The 21,330-nt window shown below is 52.3% G+C and overlaps 9 protein-coding genes across 9 annotated transcripts; 4 read left to right on the top strand and 5 right to left on the bottom strand.

Moving 5' to 3' along the window:
* Window positions 1-2,783: 2,783 nt before the first annotated feature.
* Window positions 2,784-3,982, top strand: CORC01_10780 (piwi domain-containing protein; the record flags this gene model as incomplete). Its single annotated transcript, XM_022622407.1, has 3 exons — window positions 2,784-3,015; window positions 3,072-3,700; window positions 3,797-3,982. The coding sequence occupies 3 exons, from the start codon at window positions 2,784-2,786 to the stop codon at window positions 3,980-3,982; spliced, it is 1,047 nt and encodes a 348-aa protein (XP_022471045.1).
* A 1,253-nt stretch (window positions 3,983-5,235) lies between these two features.
* Window positions 5,236-6,072, top strand: CORC01_10779 (uncharacterized protein; the record flags this gene model as incomplete). Its single annotated transcript, XM_022622406.1, has 2 exons — window positions 5,236-5,327; window positions 5,394-6,072. 2 exons carry the CDS (start codon window positions 5,236-5,238, stop codon window positions 6,070-6,072), a joined length of 771 nt encoding a protein of 256 aa, XP_022471044.1.
* Window positions 6,073-6,572: 500 nt separating this feature from the next.
* Window positions 6,573-7,650, bottom strand: CORC01_10778 (uncharacterized protein; the record flags this gene model as incomplete). The annotated part of the gene is made up of 2 exons (XM_022622405.1): window positions 6,573-7,170; window positions 7,220-7,650. 2 exons carry the CDS (start codon window positions 7,648-7,650, stop codon window positions 6,573-6,575), a joined length of 1,029 nt encoding a protein of 342 aa, XP_022471043.1.
* Window positions 7,651-8,079: 429 nt separating this feature from the next.
* CORC01_10777 (zinc knuckle) lies at window positions 8,080-8,970 on the bottom strand (the record flags this gene model as incomplete). Its single annotated transcript, XM_022622404.1, has 1 exon — window positions 8,080-8,970. One exon carries the CDS (start codon window positions 8,968-8,970, stop codon window positions 8,080-8,082), a length of 891 nt encoding a protein of 296 aa, XP_022471042.1.
* A 2,637-nt stretch (window positions 8,971-11,607) lies between these two features.
* CORC01_10776 (uncharacterized protein) lies at window positions 11,608-13,060 on the top strand (the record flags this gene model as incomplete). The annotated part of the gene is made up of 2 exons (XM_022622403.1): window positions 11,608-11,742; window positions 11,801-13,060. 2 exons carry the CDS (start codon window positions 11,608-11,610, stop codon window positions 13,058-13,060), a joined length of 1,395 nt encoding a protein of 464 aa, XP_022471041.1.
* Window positions 13,061-15,234: 2,174 nt separating this feature from the next.
* CORC01_10775 (uncharacterized protein) lies at window positions 15,235-15,585 on the bottom strand (the record flags this gene model as incomplete). Its single annotated transcript, XM_022622402.1, has 1 exon — window positions 15,235-15,585. The coding sequence occupies one exon, from the start codon at window positions 15,583-15,585 to the stop codon at window positions 15,235-15,237; it is 351 nt and encodes a 116-aa protein (XP_022471040.1).
* Window positions 15,586-16,935: 1,350 nt separating this feature from the next.
* Window positions 16,936-17,349, top strand: CORC01_10774 (DOC family protein; the record flags this gene model as incomplete). Its single annotated transcript, XM_022622401.1, has 1 exon — window positions 16,936-17,349. One exon carries the CDS (start codon window positions 16,936-16,938, stop codon window positions 17,347-17,349), a length of 414 nt encoding a protein of 137 aa, XP_022471039.1.
* A 162-nt stretch (window positions 17,350-17,511) lies between these two features.
* CORC01_10773 (uncharacterized protein) lies at window positions 17,512-19,964 on the bottom strand (the record flags this gene model as incomplete). Its single annotated transcript, XM_022622400.1, has 3 exons — window positions 17,512-17,585; window positions 17,636-17,729; window positions 19,881-19,964. 3 exons carry the CDS (start codon window positions 19,962-19,964, stop codon window positions 17,512-17,514), a joined length of 252 nt encoding a protein of 83 aa, XP_022471038.1.
* Window positions 19,965-20,349: 385 nt separating this feature from the next.
* CORC01_10772 (uncharacterized protein) lies at window positions 20,350-20,619 on the bottom strand (the record flags this gene model as incomplete). Its single annotated transcript, XM_022622399.1, has 1 exon — window positions 20,350-20,619. One exon carries the CDS (start codon window positions 20,617-20,619, stop codon window positions 20,350-20,352), a length of 270 nt encoding a protein of 89 aa, XP_022471037.1.
* Between the last annotated feature and the right edge of the window lie 711 nt (window positions 20,620-21,330).

Raw genomic sequence — 21,330 nt, 5'->3', positions numbered from 1 at the left:
CCGGCAGGTGGTGCAGGAAAGTAACAGTCATCGTGCGGTGGTGAGATAAAACGGAGGACCAGCAGTCCAGCTCATCAGCGATGTGCAGAGTCGAGCACTTCCAGAAGATCTTTACTCACTGTGGGATAGCAGAGGCAAGACAGATTCACGTGTAATCGCGGCAAGAAACCTGACATTGAGCCAACGATGCCACCTACGCCTGTACCAGCCACGAGGCAGAAGCAATGGGGCCACCGGAATGTATCCCGGGCAATCACCAGAGATCCGACTGGTTGACTAAGGGTATATGAGTAGCCCTTGGATTTGTCGACCACCGGCACCGAGTCAAGGGGAGATAAGGAACAATCTTATTTTCAGACAGAAATTGTGACGGCGTGAAAAATGGCCTTGGCTGAATGCAATTTCGGCCTCAACACCATGCGACCTGCAAAAATAGAATGCTGCCTGTTCTGCTGCTTGGTATGGCCCTGCATGAGGCCTTCCGCGGCAAGGAGCTGAGACTGCAGGGCGCAGTCATGATCATTAACATGATTGGAGTGGTCCCACCCATGTCACTCAATGTTGACAGACTGTCCGTTTTCAACGTCGCCGCTGCCGGCTAGATTCTCAGTATCTCTAGGGTTGCTTTCGCCATGATGTGGCCGGGCTGGGAAGCGGTCGAACTCTTGTTAGCTTTGAGTACCACAGAGAGCTGCGCAAGTCTTTACTCAGTGTTTTTTTGAAGGTGCATATGAATGAACTCGCGTGTACTGGAAGTGTAAAAGTTGTCCATATCAGGAGGCAAACATCGCACTACAGTCCAAGAGTTGCGAGTCTACTCCTCAACTGGTTGCGATCTTGCGGCCTCCCCCGCATCCGCGGGCGGATCTCCCTGTTGTTTGAATTAATGCTCCTCATAAACGCCCTCACCGCATCATCTAACCGAAAAATGGATCTGAACCTGATTACGTCGGCTCCTTCCACCTTCAGTCCGCGGAGACTTCGTGCTCGGCTCAGCGCCACGTATGCCTGTCCATGCTCGGACATGTATGACAGATCATCAACGACGCGGTCAAGACTGAGACTCGGGCTTTTGTGAATAGTCATAGCCCAACCTTGCGTCAAGGGAATCCGTGTTCGTGACAGGTAGCTGTAAGGCGACTGGTCGCCGTACCTATGACGGCGCAATCGGGTCCGATGACGCGCTGCTCGCCATTTGCGAACTTGACTTCAGGAACTACAGTACGTCAATAAAAGCTGACCAGTATAATTGCCGCTGCTGGAAGACGTGTTGCCTACAAATGTCCTTCTTGCTCCACGCGCGTCTGAGATGATCCACGATCCGGTTATATCTTACCACCGCAGCGCGATAGTCGTCATCGTAATCTTCGGAGTTCTTCGGCGACAGTGGTCGTGGCTCTTGGATCATGTCACTGGGTGCGAACCCCACAACGACGCCCTGCCGCCCATTTCAAAGACCGCGTTCTAGATCCACCTGGCACGACGTCAGCCCGCAGCCGAAAAGTAGGGGTCGTGTCTACGTGACATCCATTGGCGAGCAGTATGACTGGCGTGTTCACCTTCAGCTGCAACTCTCGAGGGTAGCAGTGCTCGTCAACCATCGGCAGCGACGGTATCAAGTGCGGGATTGGATTGTGGGTGACTTGATACGATTGCGGGACGTTCGGGGTCTGGAGTGTCGCCATGGGGGAGGGCCGGTGAAGCAGCAACCGCTCGTGGAACGTCGCCGGTTTCTGCTGTCAATCTAAGATGGCCCCGTGAAGCTTGCAGCCGCACATCCTCGGTCAACTCGACTCGAAGCTTATCCACCTGATGCACATTAGCCGAGCACTCTCGAAAGTGGGTGACTTACGGCCTCTTGGAAAGTCCTTGTACCCTTATCTTTGTGGACATGCGTCAGCGGAATGTCTCTGAGCGCGGCTTACATCTGCTAGTGACATACAGCGAGCACCTGGAAAGCGCAACGTTTGGTCACTGCACTGAGACCAATCTTCAAATATCCCGCGCTCTCTGCCTTTCCATACGACGCAGTCCGCCTTGCCCTTCGTCGATCTGGGCCGCAAATTCGGTGTCTCGCGCGTATTTGGTCATCCGGCGATCTACCTCGGCAAGGATAGGATCGGCGGACGAGGGTCCTTTATGTCGGATTTGCAATGATCCATGCCATCCTTCTGACTCTGCGTGTCCGTCTTGGGAGGTCGGCATCGTGTTCGTCGGAGCGTCGACGGGGACGCTGTTGTGCGCGACAGGTGGGATCTGTCGCTGCCGCCGCGTCGCTAGCTGCTCCGAACGCGACTCGGCGCTTAGGTCTGCAACTGTGTCGGACGCTTTGGCGGGAGCAGACGGAGGTCAGCGTTGCCTGCAACGGAGTCTTCGACACCTAGAGGGCCTTACCCAGTAACTATCGGCACGCCGTTCGTGCAGGCCGTTGGAGTGCGTTCTGCTCCGCGACCGCGACCGCGACCGAGCTCGTGTGCGTGCGGAGAAGACGGGCGGGGGACGGCCCGCCAGCCGCCGGTGGGCAACACCGCGGGCCGCGTCCGTCAGCGTAATGGGTACCTTTGGCATACCGGCTGCTTGCCCCCGCGCGACGCGGCCCACATGATGTAGCGCTGTCCTGGCTGGCTGGAGCACGGCGCAACGTCGCTTCAGGCGCGCGCAGTGGCAAGGCTTGCGGAGTGGTGATTCGCGAGAGGCAATCCACTCTCGCAGGTGGTAGCCCCTCAGACCCAACCAGGCTCGAGGAGGCCGTGGCGGTGGAAACAGTGGTGGTGGTGGTGATCATGGTGGTCGCGGTGGTCCCGGCAGCTACTCCGGAGGCAGAAGCGTCGACCGCGGAGGCCGTGGAGGTGGCTCCCGTGGGAACCGCGGCGGCTTCAGAGGAGACCGCGGTGGACACAGGGACGACTTTGGCGGAGGAAGCAGATGTGATCGCAGTCGTGGTGGGCGAGGGGCCTGCGGCGGCTTCGCTCCTCGCCGTGACGCATTCGAAGGCGAGGCTTACACTTTCTACAGGTGAGTGTCACTGTACAGCGTCATGTCCATCTCGAGAATTGGCACTTCTAAGACAGGGCTCATCAACACCGTAACCTGGGTCGCTCGCGAACTCCCAGCACCCGTCGTGACGTATGCCAACGAAAGTACTTTACACACTCGCAGCGGCTCTTGGAACTTGACTGGTGTTGAGTTCGCCAAGCTAGGTCCGAGGATCACCAACTGGGACTGGGTCCGCATCGCGGAAGGCGCAAATCCCAGGGTGTCTACCGACGAAGTCGCACAGTGTGTTCAGGAGTTTTTTCGGTTCCTCAACGAAAGTGGACTTGTCATCGACACTCAGGCTCCGGATGCCCTTCACCGGATCACCGTCGGCCGCGGTATCGCCACCAAGTACAATAGGAGAACGTTCACAGCCATAGCAGACGACACCACGAAGGCGAAGGGCAGCACCGAGGGCTTCTTCCTGCTTGTCATCCTACCTAGGAAAGATACGACGCTCTACGGTGCCGTCAAGTCTGTCGCCGACGTACACTTCGGCTTTCACACCGTATGCTCCGAGGAGAAGTCGTTCCTCAAGACCAGTCCCCAGACTTTCGCCAATATCGGCCTCAAGTGGAACCTCAAAAACGGCGGCAACAACCACGTCGTCAAGGACACCTACGACGTCATCACCTCGGGCAAGGCCATGATTGCCGCATGCGACGTCATGCATCCTACCAACATATCCAACGACAGAAGCGCACCGCTCAGTCTCGTCTGAATGGTTGCCAGTGTTGACAAAGATCTTGGACAATGGCAGGCCGTCGCGCGGGAGCAGCTTTCCCGCCAGGAGATGCTCGGGGACGAGCTGACGGAGCACTTTAAGTCTCGCCTGATGTCGTGGCGCCAGCGCAACCTAAACAATCTCCCCGAGTTCATCATCATCTACCGCGACGCAGCTCAGAAAGCCAGTTCACCCAAGTCCTTACGACTGAGCTGCCTATGATCCGCAAGGCGTGTGACCAGCTTTATCCGCCCAAGCAGCGCCCTAAGTTAGACAATATCGTGTCGTTCAAACGTCGCCAAACGCGCTTTTGCCCTGCATCCCAACAGAACATGGACCCAAAGTCGCGAAACATCAAGAACGGCACGGTCGCTGACCGCGGCGTCACCAACTCTCGCACCTGGGACTTCTTCCTAAGGGACACAATGTACTATATCTGACGGGCACTCATCGCTGCGCTTGGAGACGTGGCGAGTCTTTGAGCCAAGACCATGATAAGTGGACGGGAAAAAAAGCTCCATAGAATGCATACTTTACAGAAATCAGAGCAGTTACTAGCTTTGCGCCCGATCTCCTTGTAATGCTGGCTACGTGATTGTCCAAGCGCGACGAGTAGGTCGTACTGTTTACGGGCTATGTTTTGTATCTAAAATGCCGCGGACGGCAATGCACGCCCAAGAACTGAGCTAGACATCTGCTCTGGCAGTCTGACTGAAGATATGGCACTGGACGCGTAATGAAATGAATCAGATATCATGCACACCATTCATCGTTCATGCTATCATCACCACATTCACCACCAGAGTACCCCATGTTCTCCTTCAGCCTGGAGACAGTCTGGCTATGCAAGCCATGCGCTACAAGATTTGCCGCGAAAAAGTCGACTGTGAGTGTGAGCCCTAGCATCCGGGGCCATGTCGAATAATTGTAATGGCGGAATGGATCACTCTACGTCAAAACGCAAGCGCATCGGCTAAATGTCAAGCCCCGCCATCAACTTAGGCAGCAGTAGTACTTCCTTAGCTTCGATAAGCAAACCGCGCTTATTTGTCCAGTCCTGCAGATTATTAGCTAGCCTGATGCACGAAAGCTGACCTTATGCACGGGACTTCGGATAGACTATGTCACCCCTTGTCTGACAGGCAGTTGGAAAACTGCAGCATATCCATTTCAAGCAAGATGCAGCGTTTAGTGTTGTGTCGCAATGACGAAGTAAAATTCACGCATCAACTCTCACATCTCAGAATCCTGTTGCTGAACTGGAGGGTCGGCTCTGACCCAAGCAAGGTGGGAGGCGTAGCGTGGCCGTCTGGAGGTGTTGGCGACAGAAGTGTGGTTGGCTGACCGGGCGGCGGGTGGTCTAATCAATGTCCCATTTTTCTATAAAAGGCGGCCGAGAAACCGTCGAACGAGCCCAACTTTATAATCAGCTGCTTAACAGAATACACAGCCGAATATCTCGCCTCGAATCTCCCATGGCTGCCTCCGTCGTCATCATGAAGAGCCCTACATGTCCTGGTCTCTTACGGCCGCTTACCAACGCCGACTTAGAAAAGTCCGCATATATGTAAGTTTTTTTCACCCCACCATGTAACTTCTTGAATGTTCGGCTGAATTGTGACGTTATACGAAGATACAATCATCTTCCGCGGATCCATGAGGGCATGCGGGTTGATGATGCCCACGTCGCAGAACTCCTCAGGCTTATTGATAAGAATGGCTATCATGGGAGGCTTGGCTTGCATTTGCTCCACAAGCATGACGACATCGCCGATGGCACCATACGGCTCGAGTCAGATCTTAGCGAGATGCCTGGATCATGGAACAAGGCTACCCGAATTGACTCCATTGACGCCAGGAGCATTCATGCTGTTACCTTCAGGCACATATCACCGGAGAATCGGCTTGTTCCCTACGAATTTGCGGAAGGGCCTTCATCGCTCACTCTTGGCGAAAAAGATCATCAATTTCTCGGAGAATTCAATGAATATCTCCGTAAACATTCCCTCAGCGATGCACTCGCCCTTGAAGTCGCTCCTTGTGGGGCTGAGCCCCAACACCAGGAAGGCACCACTGAGATCGAGGTGAACGGGGCTGGAACCATCGTCCTGCCAATCTCTATGGTGAACAACGGAGACTTCCTTCCGACAGGCTGGCTCTACCTCAATCAACTTGAAGACTCCACCCCCCCGAAGGGCCAAACCTGGTCAAAGATGACCAATGGATCTCACAAAGTATTCACCAACAACCCTGTCGGAACCCCGGCTGAGCTGTTCGCCGAATTGATCCAGGCACGTATTATCAAGAGTTGAACCAGTCTTCACCAGTGATGGTTGTAGAGCGTGTCAAGAGGCCCTTCCCTTATTGCACGCATCGCAGTCGCTACCTTTCGCAATATCTTACCTTTGCACCGGTCATTACACATCGTTAGGACCCCAGAAACTATGTAGGACCATGAATGCCAAATGACATACCGTCTTCTTCTTCACAAGTGAAATCAAACTGCCCGAGACTGGCTGACCTGATACATTTCCAGCATTGTTAGAGGAGACTAAAGCTCACTTTATTGGTCGGTGGCCGCCCTGGCAATCTGTGGACATTCACGTCCGCGTGAGAAGATATCGGGAGTCCCAGGTTAGAACTCTCGTTTATTTCTGACGCCATGTGTTTCCTCCACAACCCTCCTATTACCAGATTGACGTGGCTTTTGTACATATCTATGACCTAACCAGTAGGACGCTCCTCGTCGACAGCTTTGGTAACGACGACCCTTCTGTAATGTTGAATAGAAAATGATGGTTCCCGTCTCAGTTCATTGGAAGTGATCTTCGCGATCCGAATAGAGGCACAAGGCCTCGAGGTACACGAGCCCATCATCGCCCTCTTTTAGAGGCTTGGCTCCCTCCTTCTCAGGGGCGATATCGAAGCCATAGATGCGAAACAAACCAAATATCCTTCCAATTTCAACCGCTTGCCGATCATCCTCCGACATATCTCCAGTGACTTCGTAAAATATTTTCCAGAACTCCTTACGCAAGTAAAGGTGATCCGGGTGGAAGAGCCATGATGAGGCGGTTTGAATACCTAGAAGGGTTTCAAGACCCCACAGCGATGTGCCAAACGGTGCGATCTTGGCGTCTGCCCAGTCGACAATACCGGTGATTTGACCCGTTTCCTGGTCAATATGGACGTTCATCTCGAAGAGGTCATCATGATTGATCGTCATGGCATACTGATGTCGAAAGAGCAATGGCAGCGATTGGCGAACATTGCCCAGCTTCTGCTGGAACCGCTCCGGTAAACTCCGAGAAAGTTGATCAAGGATTGAAGAATAGTGGACGAATAGCTCGTGAGCGTCGTGCGATGCCCGATGGGGGAGTGGCTTGTTGATCCACGCCAGGGCGAAAAATCTAGGAATACGGTAAGATTTTGAATCCGCAAGAGCCGAAACCAACAAACCTCGCCAGGTCCTGGACAGTTCGTAGGAGTTGGTATTTCATCTGTGGAGCAAAGAGCTGCCGTTGGAATCGACTGAGAGCAACCCCACGAACAAATTCCATCTCGTACACGTGTAGGCCGCCCAATTCCCCGCGCTGTTCGCAACTGGGAACGAATTCACCATAGATCTGTCGTGCGCAAGCCAAAAGTTCGAGATCCAATTTTGACTTCCGAAACTGGATGGCTTTCGGGGGAACAATGTCGGCAGCCACAGTGTAACTAGTCTCGCCCTGCACAAGCGTAGGAGAAATTTCCCCGCCAGTGATAGACTGTGCTCTGCTGTGACAATCGGCCTTGGTAACGGGGCTGGTCTGGACGAAGAAGTTGGCAATCTGGTGTATCGATAGCGCGTCGATGCCTTCCGCATCTGCTGCGTACATAGATATGTCCATGAGCCCAAGGTTTAAACTTTCGAAAATGCGGTGCTCGTCAATTTGAAGGATTAGACGAGGATCATGTCTGGGGATATGGTGAAAGGTCGGTAACTGATGACTAGTCCTGCGAGACGGAAGTTTGATTGATGATTGATTGATTAATTCCTACTCGGTTTTGGCCGCTTTAGTCAGCAGCTATGCCCGGAAAGCGGGGTTTGGCAAACAGCCGACGCGCTCCGTGTATTAATCCGCAACGCCCCACTTCGCCAATGCAAAACACTGACCAGCTGTCTCCAAATCTCCCACTTTGCCCTCCAACCCAAACTACACTTGGCTGCCACCTCGTGTAGTTCGCGGTTCTCTACTAATGTACATGCATGTCTAGGCTCTATTGAGGTCTTCCTCCTCGTACAACGGTTCAGCGTACCTACAGCCTCCCCCCAATGCTCAGCTCTGTCTGGGTTGCGACTCGATCCCGTGTTGCCTAAGGATCTCGGTCTGTTCTACGAATCGGATTGCCTTGGCGGCTGCTTTGCGCTTGTTCAGTATGATCCGGAGATTATGTCGTCCTGGAAGGGTTTCGAATTCCTGGCGTCGGAGTTGTCGAAATCTGCGGCATCGCAGCAGGATGTGCGATACCGTTTGTCGTCCTTCCCGGCAGGTGCAGTTGGCGCTGGTGGTGCCTGGTACTCTTCGGTTGAAGAGGAAGTCCTGGAGCCCGATCTTTCCCGTGCGCATCTGGACCAAGAGTGCACTTTGGCGTTTACTGAGGCCTTTGTGGAGTTCGAGGACCTTCTTTATCGGCTTCGGCGTGAGACGGAAGGACGTTCTTCCTCGCGTCTCGGCTTCCCAGTTGGTTTGCCACGTTTGGTGGGACTGTGGTGCGGCCATGTCTTGATTATGGACCGGAGCTTGAACAAGGCTCTTGGCTTGTCTGTCCTGGCTGTCTGCTCTGCCTCCATCCCGTGGCCTTTTTCGCGGCGACATCTGCTGCTTCGTTGTCCTGGATGCCGATGTGAGCAGGCACCCAACGGAGCTCGACTTCGAGTCTTTGGTCTCGGAGGGCTTGTGTCTTGATTGCGATGATCTTGAGGAGGTACGCGCCAGATTCCCCCTTTGGTTTGGCTGGCGATCTGACAGCGGCTTGGTTGTCGGTGTGGATGAAGACCTTGCTTCTGTGGTTCCGTTTTGCTTGTCTGCCTGAGCCATTCCGAGGGTCAACACAATACCATGCAGCTCTCCCGCGTAGACCGTCGATGTTGTATCGTCGCCCATGTGGGTTTTGCTGGTTTGCCGTGTCTGCTGCAGCTCCGATTTGACCGTCGATGCCGCTGCCATCTGTGTAGATGTGCATTGCGTCGTTGATCTGTTCCAGGCATCGTTGGTATTCCTTCTCAGCCTGCTTCGCGCCTTCGACAATATGGATGTGCGGTTCCTGCCACCACGGAGGGGTCACAAAGGGCGGTATGTATTCATCCTGCTTGCCTACTGTGGAGGGGATGAAGTCAGTGAATCGCCAAACTCTGGCGCGTCCGGTCCGATTCGACGTTGCTGGGACTGGTTCTCTTCAGCGTGACGATCACCCGTGACTTGCTCGATTGGAACGCCTCGCGAGCAGGATGTGGATAGCCGGCAGCGTGTGACGGCTAGCGACGGTGTTCTCCAGGCCGGATCAGCATCACACGCGGCATGTGCGGATTCGCACTACTCGAGGCGCACCGGGTCGAGACGGATTGCGGTTGCGCTTACGGATAGGTGGGCCGCAAACGCAGCGGGTATTGTGTGCACTGATTATGTTTACGCCTTAGCCTCAGTGCCTGCGCTACCTGTCGGACAGGGCTGTCACAGTACTGTGCGAGCTGGCCTTGTGTCTCGTTGTGTTCCTAGCTCTGAACCTGCCACAGCGGTGTGTGGATGATCACGCCCCACTCCAATGTGTAGCGCGGTACATTGCGGCTGCCAGAGAATTTCCCTTCCTTTGATGGGGGCGTGGGATTCGAGGTGACGCCCGCCTACGCCCGGCATTTGACCACTGGCAAATGAGAATGGTTCGTGGCTACAGATCGAAGACATAACTTACCCGAAGGCAAAAGGATTGTTGTCGACTGAAGCCATGCAGGTGGTGGGAAGCTGCCACTGGGCTTGGCACGAGACCTCGTGCCATGATCTAGAGGGTATCGCAGGTGGCCCCTTTTCTTGCAGCGCCCTTACTTTCCCCTTCATCACGCTAAGACTTGTATCCAGAATGGATTCACATGAGTCTCATCATCGAATCATTTCGTTTGACTTTGATCGAGGTGCACCTGTAATCGCAAAAAGCTTTTTGTGCAAAGTGTTTTTAGTTGGTTGCAGTGGCGCATGCATATTGCCTTCAACACCGGCCCAGCCACGCGTGCCAGACCTCCTCAGCTTCGGCCGAGCACGCAGCCCCAGGTCAAAATGAGTTTCAACCCATAATCGACCGTCGTTCATAGGTGACTGAGAAGTGCATCTTGCTCGACGTCGACGTCTAGAAGAATGAAAAAGGGAACGCGATGATAGATGGATTGGGAGACCCAACCGACGATAATCTGTCGCCAGAATGCAGTCTCATCATACACAAACAGGTCACAGTCACCACTAAAGTATGCGCTTCGGCACAGAGCAACTGCCGACTCATACGGAACAATCCCTGCCATCAAGCAATACTCTCGAGTACCGTGTGATGATCATTCAGCGCTGTAGAATCCGGTGGACTTTGGTAATCCAACAGCAGGCGCCGTCAACGATGCTGTTGCTGCGCTAACAGCAGTCCGAGACGTGGGCTTTAAGCCATCCATGGCCAGACCCACATCCAGCGGTCATCCTGGAATTGACATTGCTTTTATGGGGTTATCCACAAAACTAACATTGTCGATCTGAGGCCAAAGAACTTCAGGAAAGCAACCGCTAGGCCGATACATGGTATGGTACAATACCAAGAACATTCAATGGGACGGCCGAGTGTGGCTCCACATTGCGCCCTCAAGCAGCACCAATTGAATTGTACCATACTCCGAGTCCAAAGCTGCTGACACCAGAGCCCATCACGCCAACAGCCTTCCAAATCCGCTTTCTGCGCACCCAGCTCGCGCGACCTTGGGACGGCGGCCGATTTGGCCGTACTTGAGACGCTGAGTGGCTGAAAACCGGTACTGCATTTATCACCGCCGTTTGTGGATCCTGGGTAACGCGACACAGGTCTGAACCACGACCACAATGCAATTGCTGACTTTGGCTGTAAGGGTTTTCAATGAAGGTGCTGCTCGGCTTATACAGTAAAAGGCGTAACGGGCTTCGCCAGATGTTTCAATTAACATCTTTAGTAGTGGTGGTGTGGAGCCGTTGCTCACTTGGCTTGGCAGATTACGCTTGTGGGAAGTAGGTACCTAGGAAGCAGTCACTAACAGAGCCAAAATTGAATAAAGCCAGAAGTGTACACGGCCAAAGCAAACAGGGCCGGAATTGGGTGCGGTTCGACATGGTTTACTACGTAAGATGCCAGGGATCCAGCTTGTTCGAGGAAGCTGTTGTGCGCCTGTCTTTGCTCCTCTGCCGCTACAGACATGGTTATGGCGCCTTAACTGTATCGTGCAGATCATGCCTCAATAAAACTTGCTTCGTGCAAAAGGTTACAGTGTACTGTAAGCGAGCCGCTGCAGGTCGCCAGCTGTCGGCCTCGCTAGCACAGGCACAGTAACGAGAAACAATCGAGCAGCTGAAAGGACTTTGGGCGCCTCTAATGGAGTTCGTTATTGGCTAGATGGAGCTCGTTCGAGCGGGGCAGATGCAAGTCTCAACCCGCGAAGCTGACAAGCGGCTGGTGCAGAAAGCCGGTGACTAAGCTTTAGGGGTTAAGGTCAATGCTACCCATCATTTTCTCCCTTGATCACCATTTTTCCCGATTCCCTCAGCATTCTCAACCGACTAAGCTTTCCGTGACGCGAAACCCTCGCGATGCCTCTGTGGTTGTGCGACTTTGAAAAGTGTTCAAATCCGGCTGTTCAAAGAGAAGGATGCTGTTTGTGCTGCGACAAACACCTTTGTAGCAAACATCTTTCCAAATCGTTCCACAACTGCCCAAATCCAGAGGTCTGTAATCCCCACTCTAGAGTATGTCTAAACATAAGCTTATGCCTTTCACGTTTAGGAAAACTGGTCATCCTTCTCTGCCCAATACGCGGCCACTGAGGACCGTCATATAGACGAGCTATGTCATCGAATAGACAATTCTAACTTATGTTCGAGGGCATCAGAACTAAGGGACGGCATTCAATGTACTGTTAACCTGTCCCGCAAACATCTGTCTTCTATGATGGGACATCAGAACTGTCACGCCGAAATCATCTTTGAAGATGGAGTTAGTTGGCTGGCACGTTTTCGTCTCGCCAGGACCACCTCACCACCAGAACAAGTCCGTGACTTCATTTTTCGCTCCGAAGCGGGCACTCTAACCTATCTCCATGACCGCACCAGCATTCCGGTCCCCAGAATCTTCGACTGGGCTTGCGCGTCCGATCCGGATAACCAAATTGGAGTCAGCTACATCCTAATGGAGAAGCTTGATGGAATGCCCTTAGTCTGGCAAGCGGCAAATCCGGCACAAAGAGAGAAAGTCATGCAACAGCTGGTGGATGTGTTTCTGGAAATTGAAAGACATCCTTTCGAAGCTTTGGGGTCACTCATCACCGTTTCAGACTCCACCAGCTTTGTGGTGCAAGGCATCGCACAACATGCAACATACACAATTGGACCTGAAGGGCCGCTTGGTCCTTTCACTTCTTCACTAGAGGGGTCAATCAACATGATCAAGTCATATCTCACGATGATAGCCAGTGGCGAGATCAGTGCCTACCATTCGGTAGACACTTACCTCACGCATCGTTTCCGCCTGGATATTGCCAACAAGCTTTGGGGGGATGAGTCGGCAGGGGGGCGGTTTTTCCTTAAGCATCCGGATGACAAGGGCGACCACATTCTCGTTAATGAATCTTACGACATCGTTGGAATTATAGACTGGGAGTGGACCCGGACTGCTTCGAAGGTGGAGGCTTTCACCTCGCCTTGTATGATGTGGCCGCTGGGGAAGTTCTATGAAGGCTCCAATGAGTTAGCCCCAGATGAAAAGCGGCTAGCAGAAATCTTTCAGGAAAGGAGCCGTGAAGATCTTTCGAAGTGTGTCCTCCTTGGCAGACAGGTTCAGAGATTCTTCTTCGCTCTGGGTCCTGAAAGTCCTTCAGACCGACGAACCCTTTTAGATCTCTTTGAAGGACTCAAAGCGGCCTTCAACTTCGAAGGCGAAACGTGGGAGGGGTGGGAGAAGTGGAAGGGCAAAGCCCTGCGCAAGTGGAAAAACGACGAATTGCTTCAGGGTCTGCTTCGGCTTCAAGTGGATGAGGAAGACCAGTGAAACGGGTCTCGAGGTTTGTGTCACTTTTAGTGCGCACAATAAATAAGTCGTTCTTCAAGATGGTAGCAGTCGGAAATGCAGCATGTTACGTCCTTTGTAAATTGACTGCAATGGGACCAAAATCGTGCCATTGTGCTTGCACACCTATTGCTTGCTCGACGAGGTTCTTTTATTCGTCTTTCCGCGCCTAATCTCTCGGTAATGGAACAAGATCCTCCATGTCAAAATCTCAACAATCTCTGATGAATTCCAAATCTCGCATAAGACAGGGGCTAGATAGGGAGGCTCCCATGGTCAATGTGGAGAGGAACTCGAGCTCCGTCATCGTTAAGAACCACACCAAGATGGCTCTGTGCGCCAGAGGGCTTATCTGTGATCGTTTCAGATAATGTCCTACGGAAAAGTATGGGGATGCTCACGAGTAGCACAGTACCGACCGCCGCTCAGCGCCCAGCTGTCGCATCCATTGTGCGCACATTTATCGGCCATCTTGTATATAATCGCTTCGGTGATTAAGTTTAATTATGAGTGAGGGTAACAATTGGTGACAGGAATGAGATGCAGGTAGTGGCGGAAAATCGCAGTTGCAACTTCTGTAATATATACTCGAGGCCTAGTAACACCCACTAATAACCACATCGCAGGCGTGTGTCAGCTTCTCATGTCGGCTCTCACTGAATAGGCAATTCCAGGCAGCCGTTGGCTTCTCGTCAGCCACTGGCCATTGCCTGCACACGGCAAGAGAGCCAAGTCTTGCAGATGACCGAACGTTCGAGACCTACATAGGCGGCAGTAAGAATTAGATTCGGACTGGCGTCGTGTATTCTGTCACATATCAGGCTCGGTTCCAGGCTTGTTATAGAGGGTTGGCGGATGAATTCAAGTTGCGAGCAAGGAATTGGAAGATGAAGCTTGTCATGTCGTGATGGCGCAGATCCAGCCGGAGGTATCGACCTGAGGGTCAGGCATGGCCCGATTTCGTTCGAGTAGTAAGAACACGCGGATGTTCAAAAGAAAGGTAATGAAGACAGACAGAAGAAGGCATTGAGGTAAGCCGGACGGCCAGACGCGGCGGATATTCTTCCCATTTCCAACCGAAGCGATCCTTTGATATGTAGGCCAGCGGCGGTGCGTCGGTGTAGTTCATCCGCAACTTGTTGCTGGCTGCAAATATCACGGAACCATCGGCGAATTGCGGCCCATCCACATCTACGAGATGGACAACATTCCTGGAACCGCTTACATTATTGCGCGCCATAGCTCTGTTCCTCAGCCAGGTGGTGCTGTTCCCGGCCGCGCAGCACCGTGTTAAGCTCCAAGGTTGACATTCTTGCTCCATCATTTCTTCCCCGTTTTGCGTCGAACTTAAGCAGAGCTCGGCAAGTGCTCCCTTCGCTCTTCTCAGGTACACTTCCTTTCGTTCTCAGTCATGGCGACCTCTGCGAGATGAACCTCCTCGTAAACTCCAAAACCGGAAACATTACGGGGATTGTCGACTGGGCCAAAGTAGCAATCCTTCCATTCGGCTTTTCGCTGTGGAGGTTTGAGAATGTTCTAGGATATATGGATTCTGAGGGATGGTAGTACTATGACAACCGCCACGAACTTGAGGATATCTTTTGGCAGACCTTCTTGAAGGAAGCTAAAAATGCATCGGAGGTTGATTTGCAGTTCATCCGGGCTACGAGGATGCTTGGCCTGTTCTGCCGGTACGGCTTCAATGTAGAAGGCAAAGTTGTGAGAGGTGTGGTGGATCTGTCTGATGCCTCTTCCCTGGCGTATCTCGATGCATTTTGCACAATTGTGACTGGGCCCCTAAAGCGCAAGCAGGATCATTTGTGTTGGCGTAACCGTTGCGAACCATCTAGCAAGGAGACATGGCCGCTCTCGAGCAGGTATAACGTGAACTCTGAAAAGACTAGCTTCACAATGAGACAGGGCTTGGACAAAGGCATAGGACTCTGGAAGAATATGTGGAGGGAAATTGGTAGAGGCCGCGAATGGAGAGTCGAGGCGGGCCATCAACGAAGGTTTCAGGCGATGGAAGATAAGCGTTTGTACCGAACGGGGTTGGTCGAATTGAGTTATCCAAAGTTACATAGAGATAGTCCGGTAGTGACAGTAGTAATTCCTGAAATCCTCTGAGCTGTGCCAAATGCCATCTTCCTGAAAACTTAATGAACGATATCCTCAGCCCGGAGAACATCCATGAGAAAATCTTCTTTCCCAATCTTCCGATCAGTGAAAACCTGGTTGGTATTCCTGACAGCCCTGGCATGGCTTTGATTGCCCTTGCGCTCAGTCATTCCTGGCCCATTGACAGCGAATCCAGTAAAGCGGTAGGACGTCCATTTCTTGATATCTCTCGCGTCCAACATGACGGTGCTGTTGTCTTTGAGGATGAACTCACACATTATCTCCGGAACTTCTTTGGCAAGAACTTCAAGTCCGAGGATCGTCGTCAAGTTGTTGACGCGTAGATACTCGACCAGCTCCTGGGAAAATTCCGGATCGACGCCATCCATATTGGTAGTCGGTCCATCACGATACTCGTAGACCTGTATCTCGCCACTCTCTGAACACCAGCAATCTCCTAGCCTGTAAGCAATTAGCGGCAAATCATGCCCCTTGGTACGAGATTGGCCAATTAAGAGCACGTCTCCCGCAAGCTGTAAATAAATTGAAATCATTCCCATACCTTCCTCACGTGAAGAAGGCTAAGATAGGTAAGCTGGGTCTGAGGTACTCCTTCCTAATCCTCAGATCAGGCGCCTGACGTCCTGACGCGGATCTACGTGCATGTGATAGCCGGGCCCAGACCCAAATCCCTACGCTATGCGCCGGAGATGCGGAGCAAGTCGAAATCTGGGTAGGCAATCTCTCGGTGAGGATCAACTAGGCCCCGAGGCCAATCGCCGAGAAAAATCAAAATCAAAATAGGAAGAGACACCCTAGGACTAATACACCGAGCAAAAACGCCACCACGCACGGAGGACACCTCTGGACAGGAGTTGAGTCCATCATTCGGGAACCGTAAACAACCACACATGTCTAGGCAACCCGTGTGGTCGCCAAAGAGACTTTGCAACTTTGAAGCTGGCCGAGTGTCGGTCGACCCCGCAAGAGAATTCAAAGCACAGGGTCAAAAGGGTTGCGCAGGCATTTCAAAGGCTCGCAGGAAGCCAAAGGCAGCTGCACTGAAGTAAGCAAGATGATGGATTGCATTGTCTCGACCATGAAGTGAAGCATTGTGAGCAATCCTTCACTGAGCTTTAGCCGGGGAAGTGACCCACAGCTTAGCGCTGGACGGCGCTTGAAACGTGAAGCGAATGGCTTGATGTGGGTAGGCCTGCTCTGCAGCCGGACGCCCATAGCCCTACCACTTACAGCAGCACTTGTTGGTCCTCCATAGCTAAGAGAGAAAATTGAGTAATATTGTCAGTTTAGCGCTTACAAGGGAATGCCGCAGAGCTATTGGTTATCCTCGAGTACCCCGTACTATTTTCGAACAGCGTTTTACTCAGAGCACTGAACCCAGCTTTGGCCTTATATTTGGTTGGTCGATGCGATCGCGAAGCAATAGTTGGTTGGTTGGGTTGATTCAGTTGGTTTGGCTGGTTGTTCTGAATGAAACTGCAAGGTCTCCTCGTCTCTTGCTAGGGGAGAGTGACCATGAGGGTTGATAGGCGCCCGCCTAACCTTCACTCCGACCATTTAAAGCAAACAAACTTGCTCGCGATCTTCATTTTTTTTCTCTTTAGTCTGGCTGTCAATTCCTCGTTTCCAGAGTCCCCAAAAGCTCGGCTCGCCTAATTCACTCTGCCGTTATGTCATCCTCAAGTGGAGTCCTTCGCTTTCTCAGCACTACCCAAATCATGCGGCTTTATGAGACTCATGTCACCCGGGTTCGCCCAACTCAACTACCGCTGCTGGAGTCCGCAGTTTCCTCGCCACAGAACAACAAAAACTACCATGGCCAAAACGATATCTTTCAGCTTGCGGGAATCCTTGCGGAGAGAATCATCCTTAACCATGCTTATCAAGACGGCAACAAAAGGATTGCACTCCTGGCGGCAGACATGTTCCTAAAAATCAACGGTTTCCAGCTGCAGAAAACCCCGTTTGGCAGTGATAACGTTAACGACGGTCTGAAGGATGCCCATGTGGCAATTGCGGCGAAGCGATGGACTGCTAAGAACTTAGCAGAACACTACAGAAGCATTGCGAAGCCTGTCAGCAAAATCAGTGGCGAGATTCGACAATATGTGGCAGGGTCGGAGCAGCTCTAATGACATTCATAGACCGGTACACGAGGCTGTTCGTCACGACTAGGAAGGGAGCAATATTTGACATAGTGGAGAGTCAGAAGAATGGATGTAGTGGCAATAGACAGTGTACATCAGCCGAGCAGATTACTGTAAGAGCCTGGCTCATCATTCCATACGACAATTCTACTGCTGCTTGAGCTTCTCCAATGTGCCCTCAAGCTCATTAGCACTATCTCGCGATGCTCGCTCAAAGACCGCTAAAACGCATTAGATACTCAGAGTAGAGCACCGAAGTTTGAACACTTACCATCAGGTGTTCCATCAAGCGTTACAGCGTGCCAGTTACCCGAGAGCCAAAGCGTGGCCGGGCTAATATCGCCAGTAGTCTGGCGGGGAAGGTCCTGGGTGATTTCAACCCGAGGAAATGGTAAAGCCTCTGGAATGCATCAATGGGATGTCAAGTAAGTATGTTGGAGAGCTACAAACTGTGAGCAAAATGATGTGATTTGTGGTTGAAATCCAACGGGAGTTTCTCCGGTTCCTGTGTCAGTTCTAACCCGATTTGTCGCACAATTGACGATTTGATTGCGTTCCCGATATCCGGCTCAAGATAGATATATGCTTCGTGTGGCTCGCCAACCCGGATTTCAGTTTCGGATGAAACTGGGAATCCAGTGGGATTGATGGTTGTGACACGCGCCTTTGCCCGGTGGAAAGAGCGTTTTTGGAAGACTTGGGCATTCACACACCTCTTGAGACCAAGTCTTTGTTGACGAAAACAAAGACGCGCTTGCATTATGAATGAAGGCTTGATAGCTTGACAACGTGATAGCGGTGGAAACACGATCAGAATCAGGGGGAAGTGCGAGCTAGGCTTATATAATCGTTTTAACAATCAGGCCAGGGGTTGCTCCCGATAGGGTCTAGGGCAGCTATCGGGTAAACCCATAACCCGTTCTCACGAACCTCGGGTAAGCACCGCCGTCCGGTAAAAGTTCGGATCAGCCTCTCATACCTTTCCATCCCTCAATTGGGGTCTAGCTGCTGTGGCCAGCACGAGATGCCCACACTGGAAGCTCCGACCATATCACTCAAACCACATCCCCAGATAATTACATCCATTACACTGCATCCACGAAAGCCCCAGGGACCCTCCCACAGCCATCTACACCGTCTAAACACATCCAACAAAATGTGCACTGAAAGAACATCTCTGAAATACGCGCGTAGTTACTTCCACGAGTTTATTATTTTGTGGCTGGATGGTGTTGTCTGACAGCAGCAAGCAAAGTCGCGTCACCTTGATCAGTCTTCTAAGCTCAACAAGCTAAACGAGTATTTGTTGCCCGACTCATGAGCATGTGGAACAACGTAGATTATCTTGACAGTTGCACCGATGTACAGTATCTTTGAATTGGGTAAAACTTTCTCGGCAACAAATCTCAAAGGCCCGCGTTGGCCAAAAATGATATGTTTTAGCACTCGAGGGGATACTTGAGGAGCGATAAGGTCGACAACTCAAGCCTCGTGGCATTTGTACACAGCTTGTAAGTTATAAACTCCATGGGACGACAAAATCTATGACACTTAGTCTAGTGTACGCGAGTAAGTTAATTGCGCCTTTGACAAAGCGGCTCGACTGGTGCTGTTGGGAGTCGGAAGTCGAGGGAGGGCACCTCACCCCAGCGTTTTGAGCCACAAACGGCTTCATGCATTTATGGGGCAAAAGGGCTCGCCTGCTAATTGGGAACTTCCAGGAGCCGCAGGCGATGGTTATCCAAGGCCGCCTCCTCACGACCCCGATGGGGCACCAGCGGTGCACTCAGATGGTCCCGTCAACGTGCAGAGAGGGTAGATGGGCGATCAGGAGTATGCTGTGGGTGAACAAGGAGGTTGTAGCGGAACAGATACGGGTGGAGTCGCCCGAGGCGACGGCGGCCGTTGTTCGGCTTGAGAAGCGGCTGGTGGTGGCGGCATCGGCGTACGTGCCGGGAGATCAATGCCATGCTCTGCAGAATATATACCACAACTTGCGAGAAACAGCGTTGGACACGAGACAACGCGCGGATAGGGTGGTGGACCAACGTATTACGCGACACAGGGGGTGGTAATATTATATTAGTGGATTTCGAGCCGGCAAAGTTCCGCTGTCGCCCACCTCTCGGCCCATTAGCTGCTACCAATGTGGCCAAGATGGTGCGACATATGTAAAGAATGAAAAAGAGTTGGGCTGATGTCAAAAAAATGAAACCAAGGAGAAGCTAGAGCATAGAGATCACCACGAACTGATCACTCCGAACCCATGAATCTCAGCGCTCTTTCCTCTCTAGTATGGGACACCCATCTCTGCACCTCGGCCAAAGTGCCTGAGGGCGAGTCTCTGTTTGCTATGAGGAAGGAAAAAATGTCGGCGGGACTGAACTCCAGCTCCGGCACTAGGGCTGCAAATTGATCTGCCAGTCGCCGGATTTCCTCATTGCTGTCTTCTCGGTCGTCCAAGTCAGGCCGCTCCTCTTCCGATTGTTGAAATAGAGTGTTGAATACCTTCTGACCACGTCAGCCTCTGCAAGCTGGAACTTGATCTGCTTGTCAACACGGCCAGATCGTATCAAGGCTTCATCGAGGACAGCGGCCATTTTTCTTTCCGAATGAGTGGCTGTCGTCAACAACTCGCCAAAGACAAACATCACATTCGGTGGGGATGTAACCGACACCAGCGTCTAACAAAGCGAACGTCGAGAGCAGGGAACGACACAAAAGGAAAAAAGGGGGGGGCGCATCCGGCTCTGGGCACAGTACATGACACAACTTTTCTGTCCAATTGCACATCCAGCCAAAGGTCTTGGTTACGCTGTATACAGTGTCTTAGAACTTTCAACCCTCGCCCCCTCCCCCCAAATGTTTGTCACGCACGTTCCTTCCTCCGCTTACGTACGTCCAAGCCGTACAATGCACGTCTCTGCACCCATGCGACTCCCGTTCATCTGCGCCACCAGCAGGTGCAGATAAAGGCTAGGAATTTCACGCGTTGCTTGTTCTGCGGCGCTTTATTGGTTGCTCTTGTCGTCCCATCTGCGATTCGGTTGCGATGGCTGAGATTTCCATGATGCCACCGAATGTGGCTAACTGACGCAGCAAAGTTTGGTGGGCCTTCTGGCAGCCCTCTCTCAACGCACGCTCGCGCCGATCAAGATGGAGCGTTTGAGTCTCCAGACCCAGAGCACGATAATACTTGCTTTGACACTCTCCGCTGACACCATGAGCTGGAAGCGCGATGGGCAGACGAAACATGTACAGATGTTCTTCGTTTATCCGGCAACGCTCATTACATATAAGAACCAGCTCTTTTCGCGCGATCGACAGATACTGCAGCGCATCTTGAGCCTCGCGATTGGGATCAAGAAACAGGGTTCGTCGCTAATTCACAACCGTCTTGTTAGTTAATGACAGCATGGAGATGATAGAGAGGTAGGCCTACCTGCGGCCCCGGGTTCGTGGGTTCGGCCGGCAGAAGAGGCGTAACTCCGGGTCTTAGAAAGACTAGCGGGCGGAACGCTGGTGCATTCGGACCGTGGGACGAGTGGGCCGGTAACGACATCGGATAGAGGACGCGAGGAAACTGATTTTGTCTGAATGCCTTCTGATGAGTTCCACATTGCTCTCGTGGCGCGCAAGCATGGGCTTTTATGCTTTTTCTTCCTCTTTTTCTGTGTTTCGACCTAGTCGCTTGCTATCCGTTGTCATTGCAAGCAGTTAGGAAGCTACATGTTCAATCTGTTATATTCTGTTAAATCGACATTGGCCGGTTAGATTAACATTGCTATCCCAACAGCTAACCTGTTGCTAAGTCGACCCCCAGTACTAACGATCAGTCATAACAAGATGGGGAGCAATGGAGGACGCGCCACTCCCCTTGCGACTGCGCCAGGATCTTCCTGCTTGCCACAGTACGAACACCCAATATTGAGCGTGGTCTAGGACCGACCGAGGCCTGCAAGCTGT

This window comes from Colletotrichum orchidophilum, assembly GCF_001831195.1.
Source record: "Colletotrichum orchidophilum strain IMI 309357 chromosome Unknown Scaffold_110.1, whole genome shotgun sequence".
Lineage (NCBI taxonomy): Eukaryota > Fungi > Ascomycota > Sordariomycetes > Glomerellales > Glomerellaceae > Colletotrichum > Colletotrichum orchidophilum.
Note: the sequence above shows the minus strand (reverse complement) of the source record. Positions and strands in the feature narration are given on the sequence as shown.